Here is a 15,794-nt window from a genome sequence, read left to right on the forward strand (position 1 = left end):
GGGTCTCCTTTGTGGCTGGAAAGACTGTCCAGATTCCAGAAGTGCGAATTACCGGAAGTTGTCTGTTGAAATAAACTTACATGTTAGGAATAGTTAAGAATCAAAGACAAATACTAAAAATAATAAATTGCTTAATTTGCTCAAGCAATTGAGCTAAACGCACTTATTATCTTTCAGAATTTTAAATAGGTTTTATCTATTCAATATTCATGAAGAAATAAGTACAAACTTTAAATATGATCTTACTAAGTTATCCTTCTTACCAGCCAAAAGTTGTTCTCATAAGGGGACCATTCTGCCCAAGTTGTTATCCGCCAAAAATGCTCCCAACCCATCATTTCTACAAATCTACAATATCATTCCTAAGATTAAAAACCTTCAAAATCATGATTCAGAGGTAAGGATTCAACACGCCTTCGCGAAAGGTAAAGTACTAGCAGGCCATTTGACTAATCTTTGATTATCAATCCTTTATGTGTTGCTTTCAGGATGTATTACAAAGCATCAATAAATACAATAATTACCATTAAAAACAATACAGTACATATAAAGCATTCATTTTAAGTAAATAAATAAATTGATTAAACTAATTGTGACAAAAAATTATTTAATTGCTGTAAATATGCATCAAGGTACCCAAACAACATCACTTATATATTGTTATTTTTTTTGTTCTATATCTCTTTATTTTAACCTTTTATTTTTTTATACCTTTTTTTCCATTTCACTTTTACTCCAATTAGAACATTAGAAGATTATTGATAACACATTATCATTGTATTTAAACTAACCTGTGTTTGGGTGACCGGTGGGATAATCCGAAACAAAGGTTGGAGAAGCAACAACACTCATACTTTTGCCGTGAAGCAATTTCAGACTTCATGTTTTCACAAGTCCACCACAGAAACAAACACACTAGTGACCAAAAACCACCCAGTCTACCATGATTTTTCATCAACACTAAGTGCATGTTTTGTTTAGAGTTGAGAATCACTAATTTTTACATAAAAATTTGGACATGATGCAAGCATTGCTTTGAAAGCATTGCAAAAAAAAAAAAAAGAAGCAAAAACCCGATTGCAAACAACCCACCACCCGAAACCTGCTAATGCCATAAAAAGCAATTTTAAAATAGTGCTTCTGTATTTTCAACACATGCAAATATTTAATATATATATATATATATATATATATATATATATATTTAATAATTTTTACCTAATAGTTAAAATTTATCAGAATGAGTAAAACTTATTAACCAAAGATTGAGATTTACACAAATATAAAAATTCGAAAGAGCCAGATTGAGAGTGCATCATTAGACAATAAACAGCAAGAGAATGTGTCCTTCAAATTCAAATATCCTAACTAAGCGGGAAGGTTAGGAGTCCCAGCGAATAAAAGCGTCCTGTTTTGTTTGGAGAAGCGAAGAAACAGCAACAATGGCGAAGAACAACAAGAGCACTAAGAAACCGATGAGCCTCAACGACAGTCACTATCGCTTCCTACAGGAGCACTCTGCTCCTCCCAAACCCACCTTCGGTAACCTTACTCTTTACTATTACTACACTTTTCTCTTTCCATTTCCCTAATCAATCACTCTCTACTTTTCCGCAGATGAAGAATCGATCAAAGCCTCCACCCGTAAACAACACCAAAACATCCCCCAGTTCTCCGCAATCACCGACTTCGATTCTCCATTCGGTATTACAACTCATTCTCTCTAATTTTCTTTTTCCTCCTCACGCCTATTCTCACTTTTCACAATCCATTCTTCGTCTTATTATTATTAGGGTTAAGCTCGGACGAGAAACAACAACAAGCTCCATCCCATGATATTCCCCAATTTTCGCTTAACTCTACTCCTAGTAAGTGTTATATTCCCTGCTTCACTTGAACCTGCAATCACCACCGTCGTTAAAATCTGCCTCATTCGTTTATTATTATTATTAGGGCCAAACTTGGACAAGAAACACGAACCAATCAAGTTTCATGATGATGACGAAGAAGAAGAAGAAGTTCCACCAAACGATATTCCCCAATTTTCGATTAACTCCAATCCTAGTAAGTGTTATATTTTCTGCTTCACTTGAATCTGCTATCAGCACTGTCGTTAAAATCTGCCTCACTCGATTATTATTATTAGGTCAAAATTCGGACGTGAAACGTGACCCAATCAAGTTTCATGATGATGAAGAAGAAGAAGCTCCACCCGACGCGGTTAATTTCCCCCCTAGTAAGTGTTACATTCTCTGCCTCACTTGAATATGCAATCAAGCACAGTTGTTAAAATCATCGGCATCCTTTTTTTTCCCAGAGGAAGAAAAGAAGGCGAAGGTGAAAGTACAGGGGCGGCGTCGCCTCTGCAAGGTTGTGCATGAAGATGCAGGCAAAAGTGTGGCGGTTGACGAGTCCAAGTTTGATGAACTCATTGACCTTGATTCTCCGATTCCTGCACCGAGAAAGGTGATCCAGATTGAGGAGAGCGGGGGCAAGAATGAAATTACGGATATTTTGAACGAACTAAACTCTAAGTTTGAGCTGCTGTCGGTTGAGAGGAAGCCGAAGCCAAAGCATGTTGAAGGTCTGGTTGGAGGAGAAAAAAATTGTGATGATGATGGTTCAGAGTTTGGGAGTGCAGGTTCTTCGTTTTCTCCACAACAGGAGAGCTTGTCAGAGGGTACGAAGAATGGTGATGGGGATGATATTGAGTATGATGCAAATGATTCTGTTCAAGAGTTGGATCATTTTGAGCCTGAGACTGATGGTTCTATAACTTTTACTGGCCCCAGATCGACTTATAAGTTGCAGGCTAAAATTGCGAAAATGTTGTATCCGCATCAGCGGGAGGGGTTGAAGTGGCTCTGGTCTTTGCATTGTCTGGGAAAAGGTGGAATCTTGGGTGATGACATGGGTTTGGGGAAAACAATGCAGGTAAAGAAATAAATGAATAGAACCTTGAGAAATTGTATTTTGCAATAGCTGGTGCATGATTGCCAATGCTGGATGGTTCTTGCAGATGTGTGGTTTTCTAGCTGGACTGTTTCATTCTCGTTTAATTAGAAGGGTGTTGATTGTAGCCCCCAAAACTTTATTGCCCCATTGGATCAAAGAGTTGTCAGCTGTGGGTCTATCTGAGAAGACAAGAGAGTGAGGCTGCCTGACTTTATTCATCTGAGTGGTTTGTCTATAACATGCAAAGTTTAAACTTTTCTGCTTTAAGAGCAGCAACAAATAATTTGTCCTTTTCTGCAGATATTTTGGAACTTCTACAAAACTCAGAGAATATGAACTTCAGTACATACTTCAGGTTCTAGACGTTTCTTGCTTTTTATAATTTTTGAATTAAACTTGGATTACCTTTAAGTTAAATTCATGCTCGTGCCTCATGACTGCCAGGATAAAGAAACATGTTATGTTTTTGCATCTAAATCAAAACTGAGCTTAAGAACTGGAAGGGAAACTATTTTGTGGTGGTTCTGGCTGCCTCAATTTATTTTGGAAACACCACTTTAAATTTGGTCCTTTAGTGGACGTTTAATTGATTGCTGGAGAATTGATGGTATTTGGATGTTCCTGAGTTCTTTGCTTCTGTCAATCAATCCTCAACTCTATTCTCATGTCTCCTTCTAGGACAATGGAGTTCTTCTCACAACATATGATATTGTCCGCAACAATTCTAAGTCCTTACAGGGGAATAATTATTTTGATGATGAGGATAATGAAGAAGGCGCAACATGGGACTACATGATACTTGATGAGGTAAGGATCGGTTTGTTTTATTTAAAACCTATTTAATGTTGGGTACTTGGTGTGTCTACTACTTGCAGTCCATTTACCTTTTCCTCAGTAGTTTTTGGATCTTGTATTTTTTAGATGATCAATGAAACGGATTACTTCAGAAAAGTGTATACATTTGGTTGAAAAGAAATGCTAACAACACACTCTTATTCATTGAAATTTTTTGGAAATCATTAATGCAGAAACAACAAATGTATAAATGTGTTGTACTTGTACATGCTGTGCTGTATTGTTTATAATAGCTAGACATACAAAATATTATGTCATTAATAATGGGGTCCAAAAATTCAGTGTGAAATTTGACTTGTGTAGTATTATTTGCTATGCTTAAGTAATAAGATCGCCTTATAAATTTCTTTCTGCATATTTAACAAGTAGGAATACTGGAATAGTTATGGGACTGCTTAAGAGTATCTGATGATGTTGTTCATTCAGTAGTGTGCTGAAATTTCAATTAAATGACAATGAATTTAAACACTTATATAAATATATTGTAAAAGGCTTTAATTTTTTCTTGTTTTCAAAATGTTCTTAACTTTAGGGACACCTTATAAAGAACCCAAGCACACAAAGGGCTAAAAGTTTGCTTGAAATACCAAGTGCTCATCGCATTATCATTAGCGGCACTCCTTTGCAAAATAACCTGAAGGTATTTTGATGTAAACAGTCTTGTTTATAATCATCAATTAATGGTTTTTTAACACGGTGTTTTTGCTTTGCTTTTTTTGTAGTAATGATTGAAATTTAGATTATTCTACCTTGTTTAATGGTTTTCATTCTTAAAACTTCCTAACAGGAGTTGTGGGCATTGTTCAATTTCTGTTGCCCAGAGTTGCTTGGTGACCACAAATGGTAATAATAATTTTCAGGCTACATTCTTAATTTAGTTAAGGTTATCATAACTTAAAAGATTTGAATATCTCAGGTTCAAAGAAAGATTTGAAAATCCCATACTTCGTGGAAATGACAAGCATGCTTCTGACAGGGAGAAGCGTGTTGGTTCATCTGTAGCAAAGGTAAGGATTATTTGTTTTTTAAAATCTAGTTTGTGTGACTTAGCCTTTGGCTTTGGATGGCAAACAGCATTGGTTTTGATCTTGAGCTCACATGATAATACATACAATTAATTAAAAGTATATGAATGTGATTAGATATGCTTTCTATTCTTCCACTTTAAGCTGTTCCTTGATTAATCATTATATAATGCATTTGATTGTAATATGTACCTATGCAGTGATCTCTCTATTCTGATCATCAATTAATAGCAAATTTTGCTTTGACTTAAGTGTTATAACTGCTCCTTTTTCACTAGGAACTAAGAGATCGTATTCATCCTTACTTTTTGAGACGTTTGAAGAGTGAGGTTTTCAATCAAGATGATGAGAAAACAACTGCAAAACTTTCTCAGAAACAGGAGATCATTGTGTGGCTTCGACTGACCAGTGTTCAGGTTAAATATGCAATTCTTTGTTGTTTTTCATTTTATTTTATGAGGTTACTTTTAGCATATTCTGATAACTATGGTTTATTTCTATTTCATGTAGCGGCATCTGTATGAAGCATTCTTGAAGAGTGAGATTGTTCTCTCAGCATTTGATGGCTCACCACTGGCTGCCCTTACGGTAATTTTTGTCATATTATTTATGCTACACTCTTTCTTGCTGTGTTCTTATATTTTGTTTTCCCTCTTATTTCACTATGCCTTCATCTTTTGGAAATCTTTACACATCAGATTTTGAAGAAAATATGCGATCATCCACTTTTGTTGACAAAGCGAGCTGCGGAGGATGTGTTGGAAGGGATGGACTCAATGCTAAAGCCAGAAGAGGCAAATGTTGCAGAAAAATTGGCAATGCACATAGCAGATGTTGCAGGCACAGATAAGTTTAAAGATGAGCAAGATGTGTCATGCAAAATTTCCTTCATTATGTCATTATTGGTAAGTGCTGATCATGGGGTTTATATACTGGTTTTACTTCTTTGCTTAATATCACAGTTCATATTCTGTGCTGTAGGATAATTTGATCCCAGAAGGGCATTGTGTGCTTATATTTTCTCAGACTCGCAAGATGCTTAATCTTATTCAGGTTGGTTTAGAAACTATTTCCTAATGTTTTTCAATTATTTTGTATGTGAACCATGGAATAGTCAAACATTTGCTCAACTGTTCCATGTATGTGAGTGCATTGTCTTAGCTGGAATGGAAATGCATAGAAAGTAATTTTATAAACTTTTAAAAGTTTGAATGATTGTTAGGTATTTGTAGGAGGATGTTCAAAGTTTTCCTCTTAATTCCTTGCCATTCTTTTGTTGTATGCTTTCTATGAAAGTTGATTTAAGGATTTTCTACTGCTTGATTATAGGAATGCCTAGTATCTGAAGGTTATGACTTTTTACGAATTGATGGCACCACAAAAGCCACTGACAGACTAAAGATTGTTAACGTAAGTGCTTTGCATGGTTAACTTAGTAACCTTCGTAAAATGTTTTTCTGTCTTATGACACCTGCTGTTTTGATTTCAGGATTTCCAAGAAGGTTTTGGAGCTCCTATATTTCTCTTGACATCTCAGGTTGGCGGTTTAGGACTAACACTTACAAGAGCAGATCGTGTGATTGTAGTTGATCCTGCTTGGAACCCAAGGTACATCTTAAAGTATTCCTTTCCCTTGACTATATGTCTATATACATCGTTAACTGCCTGTTGCTAAAACTTTTTTTTTTTACCATTTTTCCAGTTTTACTAATCCTATTATGTTTGAGAAGATTGTTTTAAAACAGTGTAATGTAAAATGATGAAAGTAGATCTTTTATTTAATCTTTTTTAAGTGATATTTGCGAATGTTGTTCATTGTTCTTGAATGATAATTTAGAAATTATGTCATTTTGTTCCTCAGGAGAGTGAAAGTGGCTATAAATCTAAATACTATAAGTATAACCCACATCCTCTCTTTAGACCTTCCGTTGCTGTCCTTTTTATGCCATGATTATTTTGTTTCTTGTTTTACATTTGATCGTTTTGTATATTAGTCATATGATTGAGATTAAGCTATTATGCATCTGGCTGTAGATTAAGTTAGTGTTAGTTGCCCAGATCTGCTGTATTTCTTTCTTATAATTTGCAATTTGAGTCCTTCATTGAGGGAGGTATTTTCTTATGTTACTTGTTAAGCACTATAATATTTTGTTTCTACCAGTACGGATAATCAAAGTGTTGACCGGGCATATCGAATTGGTCAAAAGAAAGATGTTCTGGTATATAGACTGATGACATGCGGAACTGTTGAAGAAAAGATCTACAGGAAGCAGGTAATTTTTTTCCTTTTCCATTGTTTTTGTACATACATACACCAATGCAATGTACATACATACACGTGTGTGTATGTATGCAGAAACACGTAACGAAGTTTGTATGTATGTGTGGTGTGGGTATGTATGTCATAGTTTTGATTGAACTACATGGGCAAAAAATATGCGATTTAGACATTGATTGGCTTTTTTTACACTCAAATTGCATATTTTATAGGTATACAAGGGAGGATTATTCAAAACTGCTACTGAACATAAAGAACAAATTCGGTACTTTAGCCAGCAGGTACAAGTTTAGTGGGATGTATTATTGGTTGAGAAATGCACACATCTTCAAAAAAGTTGTGATTTGGTGTAATCTTCCATTCATCCTTTGCAGGATCTTAGGGAGCTTTTTAGCCTTCCAAAAGAAGGATTTGATGTATCTGTTACCCAAAGGCAATTGAATGAGGAGCACGATCGTCAACATACAGTGTAATGAGTCTAAAATTTGAAATTGTGTTTTGGTATAATTTACTTTTTTTAACCTTAACACGTGCTTTAGCTTTTCTTACTTACGGTGATATGCATCGGTTCTTTATACTGTCTTGTTCAATTTACTTAAATTAATATAACGGTGATATACATTGAAATTTTAATAATGTGACATACTATAGTGTATTCAGGAACTGCTTTTCTTTTTCAGAAAAAATAATCTTATATATATATATATATATAAATACTTTATGGAATCTGGTAAAAATAAGTAATTATTCCTTTAAAATAAGTCGAGACAAACAAACTTTAACTCAAAAATCGAACTCAATCTGCTGATTTTTATCTTAAGGAGTATTTGTATTTTGTGTAGTGATGACTCTTTCAGAGCACATCTAGAGTTTTTGAAAAGTCACAGCATAGCTGGAGTTAGTCACCACAGTTTACTCTTTTCCAAGACAGCGCCAGTTCGAACTGATCCTGAGGATGATGAAGTTACAAGGTAATGCTTTGTGGTTGCGGGCATGGTCATACTTTAGCGCCAGTGTGTAATTAACTAATTACTATTTATGTTTACCAATTGCTTTATCATACCTAAAGCTCCATTAATACAATGGTTGCAGGAATCATGGGGCCAAATATGTTGGAACTTCCAGATCACCTTCAAATGAGCATGCTGCTTATGGGTATGATGCTCATTTCACTACTTTTTAGAAACTAAAGGATGTTTTTGATTCTGATTGATTTTTTTATTCCATTTTTTTGCTTTAAACCAGCCCGGAGTTTGCATTTAATCCTAAGGATGTCAGGTTAAGCAAAAAAGGTTCTTCTCCTAGCAGTGCTGGTAAATTGACCGAGTCAGAAATCAAGGATAAAATTAAGAGTATCTCTCAAACACTCTCAAATATGGTATGTTTTTCTCTTAAATGGTATCTGAATATTATTCTCTATAATTATCATTTTTGGTCACGTAGTGGTCTTACCGAGTTTGAATAAGATTGTCCGGTAGAGAATACCTGTGCTCTATACCTAAAAAAATCATTCTTTGTCACTAGGTTTTATTAGGTAGTTTATAGGACTAAGTCAAGTATGGAACCAAAATAACATTTCAAGAACCAACCATAGAAATAGAATAGTGGTGTCGCATTCCTCATACTGAAATCAATATACAGTGAACTGATTTAAGTATATCCGTTTAACCTTTTTCAGGCTTCTAAATTACCTGACAAGGGCGAGAAACTACAGAAACGGCTTGCCGAGTTGAATTTAGAGCTCGCTGAACTGAAGAGGGAAGAAAGAAATGTGGTTGATTTGGATGATTTTACTACTGAATTTCAACGGGTGTTGAATGTATAGATAGATTATTCATAGAAAATATAAAATTATCAGAACTATTATCCCCGTATGATTGCTCAAAGGAAAATATGGTTTTGTCTGAATTTCAACGGATGTTGAATGTTGATGCCCCTTCCAATTTGAAAATTTTACTTTTACCGATACCGTGAAACTTATTTCGTAAGGTTACTACGAATATTAGTAGATTTGGATGGTTTTCTGTTTCGTTGGTTCTCGTTTTTAATTTTAGGTTGATCGAAAGAAAAGGGTGGAATGTACTGAAATATACCATCTGTCGACGTGTTTAGGTGTTTAATTTAATCAAGTCTTTATTCAATAAGTTTTTATTATATTGAGATTTATACAGTAATTTCGATGGTGGAATTCATTAGAATAAACTAAAAGAGCTTAGTCATATGCTATTTTATTGAATTCGAGTTTATCATAAATTCTTACAAACACTTAGTGTTTATAGCTGGACATGTGGGTAAGTTCGCAACCCATGAAACTTGCAAATCACAAAATTCATCCCCGTGAAGCTCGTGTTTCAAACGGACACCCGCTTCGCATAGCCTGTGACTTAGCGGGCCAACCTGCATTAAATAAAAATAATTTTAAAAAACAGAAAATTAAGTTTTAAAATATAAAATTTGACCCATTTAAAAAACTAGTTATGAAATGTCTATTAAAAAAAATTGTCCAAAATGATAACATAATTTGCATCTTAACCCACCTAAAAAATACTTTTTACATTATGTTTACTTAATCTATAAGTTTACCAAATCAAAATATTTTACAATCATTCATCAACCATTGGATTATATAAATTATTTAAATTTTATTTAATTTATATCTCTTATTTATTAGTATCCTATATTCTATATTAAATTATAAAAAGTCAACGAAAGCCACGAAATTCAGACAAACATTAAGTAATTTTTAAAATTTTGAAAATTTCAAAATTAACTGTGTATGTAATTTTTATTATTTTAAATATTTTTTTTCTAATTTTGCTCAATTTAATTATGGTTTTTAAATATACGTAATAGTTTTGTATATATATTTTTTACATATAAATTTAAAATAACTGACAGGAACAAAAGATGACAGGCAATGAATAACTAACGTGAAAAACTTTTGCACATTGATTCTTATTTATCAGAAGAAGCATAAAAGGAGAAGAAAAAAGTGATTGTTTACGCAACACGTATGTTCCTGTTCTGATGACACACGACACAGAAGGTGAAGTGTTAGGCACAGTTTAGACTAGTGGGTTGACTTGACTTACCTCCTTGTTTCTTCTTAATCTCTTTCTTCCTATGGAATTCTGCGTTTAATTTTCTTTTCCACCAGAAACGCGTTTCACAATCAAGAGAATTTCGCACATCGTAACAACCCAATTCATCATTTAAGGTAGGTATGCGTCTCTGTCATTTAACATTTGTTAGACTTAGACTCTATAATTGAACATCACTTGGCTTGGCAGATTCACCATTTATGTGTTCTGTTGTGTGTGTATGTAGCTCACACATACAATTGTAGTTCAGTCCAATTCTTCACCATCAAATTATGTTGTCACCTGAACCCTGTGATCCGAACTTTCTGCTGTGTCTACCCGATGATGTGTTTGGCATGGTGTCACGGTTCCTCTTGCCCAGAGATGTTTGCAATCTCAGCCTCTGCTGCAAGAGTCTCTATGCTCTTTCATCCTCTGAAAAAGTGTGGTTCCCTCAGTGTTACATGGTGGGAGTGGTGCCCCAAAAAGACCTTGTTGAGTGGAGAGAGGGTGTCTCATCTTACCAGGCACTTTGCCGTTTCCTTTTGAGTGTTAAACCATTGCTTGGGATATGGGTTCATCAGAACCCTGAGCTTGGTAACCTTGTCTATGTCATGCCTGGTTTTGTTTCGGTTGTCGGCTGCCGGATAATTCCTCAGGAGCTTGGTCCATTAGGGATTCAAGATGGTCCTATCCAATGGTCATCTGTGTTTGAGGTTATTGGTGATTTTGATGGTTCAGCTACCTTTTTTCTCCATGGAAGGGAAGAGGGGATGGACTATGTTTATCGTGGCTCGGTCAAGTATATAGATGAATCTTGCAATGTGCTGTTGCTTGAGGTTGAACCTAGGGAACAAAATTATGGTATTAATTTGTTGCAGAGTAGGAGCTTGGATGACTCGGGTGGGACGGTATCAGGAGAGGTTTGTAGGTCAAACAGGGAGCTTTCTAGGTTACAAAAGGTGGGTGGAAATGATGAGGAAATGGTTCCCTTCAGCAAGTTAGCTTTTAGTGATAGAAGAAAGTTGCTTGAGGTCACTATCAGCCTAGTTCGACAAGAGGTTCCTAGTGTAGCCGCTGGACCGTTGTTTCCTAGGTTGAGAGATGATTGTGACAATTTTCAGAAAGATTTTGTGCTCTTGAAGGAAAGAAGAGAAGTCTTTTGTCAAATGAACAACTTTGGTAATGGTCAGATTGACAATGAGGAAATTTCTCAAGGGACAGTTGGTCCGGTGCAATTAGAGCTGGATGACATAAGAAAGAGTTGTAACTGGTCAAAGGATATCTCTGATCTTCTGAGCAAGGAGGATGGTCACACACAATTCACCAAGAAAAAAAGTCTTGGTGGATATCTCTGGGGTAGCTTTAAACAGATTGTTGGAAGATCTAGTTCAATAAACGAGAGTCATGCAATTTTCAAGAAGCTTACCACAAGACGTGAGATAAAGCATGCGCGGCTTGAAGACTTTCTTAGATCAAGTGATGCAATAGAGCTATCATTAAAGGCATCAACTGTAAAATTATCTTCTTATCGAGCATGGCCAAATATGCCTGATACTTGGTTTGCACTTTACAAGATGCCCTTGCAAGTTCCCTCAGCGGACCAAATTTATGCGGGTTTGTGGGGAGGAACTTTTGGTTGGCCTCCTGGAAAACCTTCTGAAGACAAGCCTGGAAAAGCTCTATTCTTTCTTCTGCTCTCTTATGAGGAGTCCCAGGAACAACAGCTTCTTATTGCAACAAAAATATTGGAAGGCACTCACTATGGCTTGCATCCTAATGGTTCAGCAATGTTTATAGTGGATGTCAATGAGCCTTCATCTGATCCCTTTCCCTGGGACATCAATAAAGACTCCTTGTCAGTGGATATCAAACATGTTTTTACAGGAGAGGGTATTTCAAATGGATATGGGTTCAGATACCCTGGATCAAAGCCCGGTTCCCTCTTTGTATTTCAAAATGGTGTCCTTGCCTTTGTTTGGAAGGACACTAGGGCTGTCTTGACTTTGCAGAGACTTGACTTGCAAGATCTTTTGAAGAAAGGAGAAAGAATACCTTCTCTGCCTCCCATCAACAATTTTTCATATTTGACCAAGTCCTACTCAAATGTGTTTACAGGCTTTCCTGGTGCTTCCACTTGGTCGCCTTCACCAAGGTTTGACTTAACCCTGAAATGCATCATCTTCTATATTTTAAAATTTCCCCTCAATCATGATATATCCTCCTTGCTTGATGATTTGCTATGACTAAGATATTGATGGAGATATTTATTGTGTTAGGTAGCTTAATAGATATCACACCTGTTTTTTATGATTACTCTCAACAATTTTAGTATAGCAGTAATGTATCTGACTGGGAAGAAGTATTTTGCACAGAAGTTATAATGATGTATGAACTGGTGACAAATAATTCCTATTAGGTATTTAGGTTGGATTTGGGACATTTTGGTCTTGTTATTTGAAGGACTTACATAAAATCACTCTAGTTTTGTCTCTCCAATAAGTGTCACTATCCAATTTGGCAACATAAAAAAATTAGTTACTGAAACCTTTTTTTATGGTTAATATATGAGAGTTAATATGATTATGGAACTAAAGAGAAAACAAAGTTTATTCGTGATTCTGTGTCTGGTAAATAAATGGAAATTCTTGTGATGCCCTGAAAACAAATGAGTCTGTGCTGAAAAACTTGTATACTTTCTTAGGCTTCACCTCAGTTATGGACATATAAAAATGTCCTGCCTAAGGGCATTTTAAGTGAATAATTTTTTTTTTGCCTTTATAGATGTTGCATTAATTGACACCACGTTATTGCATAGTATCTATATTTGACTATAATCTTCACAAACTAGGTAAATTCACATTTAGTAGTAATACAGAGGTAAACAGAATACTAAAAATTACAAGAGATGGAAATATGTTTATATATCCAGTATCTGCTAGTGCTAGTATGCTCTGCAACCATTGGACTGTTCTGTCAATTAGTGTTATGAAATATAGTGTAACCTTTATTTAGATATGATATGACTACTTCATACGCTTCTTTTATTTATAAAATTCCCTGTTGCATTGCTTTTCTTTGTGAAATATACAATGGTAGTAGATTTGAAATGTATGCATTAATATCTACGGAAGATTGACATTAGTTGCTAGTTACTTGCCAATTGGGGAATTATAAGCCAGGTTTGGTGTTTCTTTTGACAGGTAAAGACAACACTGGTATATTTTTTGTTTTGGCACTACATGGATTTTGTGCCCTATTTCCTATCATAACAGTTTAACAAGAGGATCATAAACTTCTTGGCGGCTGTTGTTTATTGCTGGAGTTGCATTGCTGTTGGTTGTCACACAATACACTTTTTGTTGTTGGTTTCTTGTTACTGCCCTTTTTTTAAGATCAAAGATAAAGTAATATTAGCTATTTTTGTAGTAAAGTATTAGCTTCTCTGCTACAGTTGTATACGCAGTTGCTTGTTACACAAATATTAAAAACTAATATACATCAAAAGATCATCCTAATAAAGTTTTGATCTACATTTGATATAAATTGCATGATAGATGCCCTTGTGCCCCAGACAGGATACATATTATGAACTTAATAGCACATAAAATCACAGACTGTCGCATGTAGACACTTTTTGTCACTACCCATCTAAAACCTTCACATAATAACAAATTAAGGCAAAATATATTTTTTCGCTCCTTAACTTTTTCTTTTTTTTTACCACTATAGCATCTTGGTTTGTTTTTCTTCCTGAATATGTGCGTTGAGAAATGTTAATAACACTCTTTTAAACATATTTTCCTATTAACTTCACTTTATTGAAAATTACATAATTTCATAGGTTTGAACTTTTTTTTCTAATACTATTAGTTTTAGTTTGACTACCAATTTAAATTTTGAATTTTAATACGAATATTAAATTAGATTTAAATATGTTTGAGATTCCTATAATAATTTTATTCTTAATGGAAAATTAAAAATTATTTTTTTGAGATATTAAGATTTATTTAAGGAGATGATTACTTCTAATAAATATACTTCCATATAAATGCTGATGCATAGATTGAACCTTTTGACTATAAGTTTTAATGACATATTTCTAACATTCTCTCATAAATATATTCTCCTATTATTTGTTAAAAAATTCATATAAATATTACTTAGAATGTGTGCATTTAGTTTTTTTTATTTATTTTCAGCGAATAACAAATATCATTAAAGATAGGTACCAGTGGTAACGAAAGTTAGATGGAAGGTTATGATATATTTATATCAGTGAAAATATAAATATTAGATAACCCCAAAAGGCAAAAATAAATGAACAAAACAAAAGCAAATGAAGGACCAAAAAGTTATGTCCCTGCACCCCACCCATAAGAGATAAATCTTATGTACCAAACATAAATGTTGGCTCCCTCTTAGCATGCAGTCCACAGCAGAAAACGTGGTTCCCTACGTGCATGTGCCAAACCCACCGACATGCAGCTATGTTAGAGCTCCATTGCACAAAGGAAATATTAAACTCTGGATGGTTATTGTACAGCCACGACCAAGCCGTGAATTTTATTTCATCCACCAATACCAACCAATCCACCATTCCCTGTTGGAAGATGCAGACATTCCTCTTTCCCTTTGATAAACCAGAAATGATCAATCAGAGATCAGATATTATAAGTGACCGGGCACAGGATGAACAGATGTAGAGCAGATTCATAGTGTTGGCCGCAAAATGGACAGAGTAATTCAGCATTGAATGTAATGATGTTGCGCTTCTTCAAGTTATCCTTGGTTGGGAGACGGTTCCTCAATGCTCTCCACAGGAATATTACAAGTAAGAGAGGTCTTAGAATGTATGCATTTAGTAAAATTCATGATTTTTTTTCTCAGCAAATAAGATATTATATAAAACTGCAATCGATACAAGTAATAACCACAAAGATTACATCCAGTTTTCTTATATTGCCCAACAAAAACATATCAGCCCACTAAAGGTTATACCATATTGAAAATTACAAGATTCAAATATTAAATAACCTTTTGGTCCTTGACCCACTGTACTCGTTCATCCCTCTGCATTAGTTACATATCTTGGATCAGCACCTCATCCACGGTTTCAATCCTTGACGCTTACATGTGCCATTCACCTGCCCAACAAAACAACGTTCAAGATAACCATGCAACACTGCAGGACATATATCCCAAAATACAAGCTGAGAAATTAGAAGACCACTGTGTAAATGAAAAATTAAACTCAGCTTGGTATCTAGTTAACCAAGACCAGCTGTGAAACAAAATTTTGTGAATGAAGTCATCCCTAGATATTCGAATATCTTGGAATACACACTGGTTTCTGTTAATTCCAAGTCACCCAAATAATAGCACACCAAAATGTATTTCCACATAATATTTGCTTTTGACAAACCCATTGGTAGGACATGTTGAAAAAAGTGTTGTTCAATATTAGAAGGCAAGACAGTCACCATTGATACCCCAGCTAAGAAGAATTTCCAGATTGCCTCTATGGTTTTGCAAGACAAGAATACATGATCCGCATTTTCCTCCTCTACTACACAGAATGTACATAACAAATCCTCATTT

General features: G+C 34.8%; 2 protein-coding genes across 4 annotated transcripts; both read left to right on the forward strand.

The window, feature by feature from the left end:
- The first annotated feature begins 1,313 nt into the window (after nt 1-1,313).
- On the forward strand, nt 1,314-9,143 carry LOC100779283 (protein CHROMATIN REMODELING 24). The gene is made up of 25 exons (XM_003532309.5): nt 1,314-1,542; nt 1,618-1,704; nt 1,794-1,868; nt 1,954-2,064; nt 2,147-2,236; nt 2,318-2,934; nt 3,020-3,150; nt 3,256-3,310; nt 3,634-3,762; nt 4,343-4,450; nt 4,598-4,653; nt 4,727-4,817; nt 5,114-5,251; nt 5,346-5,423; nt 5,534-5,740; nt 5,817-5,888; nt 6,165-6,245; nt 6,325-6,443; nt 6,997-7,108; nt 7,326-7,394; nt 7,488-7,582; nt 7,956-8,084; nt 8,206-8,268; nt 8,359-8,491; nt 8,792-9,143. The coding sequence occupies exons 1-25, from the start codon at nt 1,443-1,445 to the stop codon at nt 8,936-8,938; spliced, it is 3,093 nt and encodes a 1,030-aa protein (XP_003532357.1). The 5' UTR covers nt 1,314-1,442; the 3' UTR covers nt 8,939-9,143.
- A 920-nt stretch (nt 9,144-10,063) lies between these two features.
- Nucleotides 10,064-13,700, forward strand: LOC100779818 (F-box protein At5g39450). 3 transcript variants are annotated; one of them, XM_006584593.4, is made up of 3 exons: nt 10,110-10,334; nt 10,441-12,348; nt 13,397-13,700. In XM_006584593.4, exons 2-3 carry the CDS (start codon nt 10,487-10,489, stop codon nt 13,398-13,400), a joined length of 1,866 nt encoding a protein of 621 aa, XP_006584656.1. In that variant the 5' UTR covers nt 10,110-10,334; nt 10,441-10,486; the 3' UTR covers nt 13,401-13,700. The 3 variants fall into 3 exon arrangements, with proteins under 3 accessions (XP_014634086.1, XP_006584656.1, XP_003532358.1); XM_003532310.5 differs by having other exon boundaries at nt 10,110-10,330; XM_014778600.2 differs by having other exon boundaries at nt 10,064-12,348.
- The last annotated feature ends 2,094 nt before the right edge of the window (nt 13,701-15,794 follow it).

Source organism: Glycine max, chromosome 8 (assembly GCF_000004515.6).
Source record: "Glycine max cultivar Williams 82 chromosome 8, Glycine_max_v4.0, whole genome shotgun sequence".
Taxonomy (NCBI): Eukaryota; Viridiplantae; Streptophyta; class Magnoliopsida; order Fabales; family Fabaceae; genus Glycine; species Glycine max.

Bases quoted from the DNA above. Each gene is read 5' to 3' on its own strand.
- LOC100779283 (XM_003532309.5), top strand. From the start codon at position 1,443: ATGGCGAAGAACAACAAGAGCACTAAGAAACCGATGAGCCTCAACGAC. The intron at 1,705-1,793 runs GTATTACAACTC...TATTATTATTAG, and splicing joins CGACTTCGATTCTCCATTCG to GGTTAAGCTCGGACGAGAAA. The intron at 1,869-1,953 runs GTAAGTGTTATA...TATTATTATTAG, and splicing joins TTCGCTTAACTCTACTCCTA to GGCCAAACTTGGACAAGAAA.
- LOC100779818 (XM_014778600.2), top strand. From the start codon at position 10,487: ATGTTGTCACCTGAACCCTGTGATCCGAACTTTCTGCTGTGTCTACCC.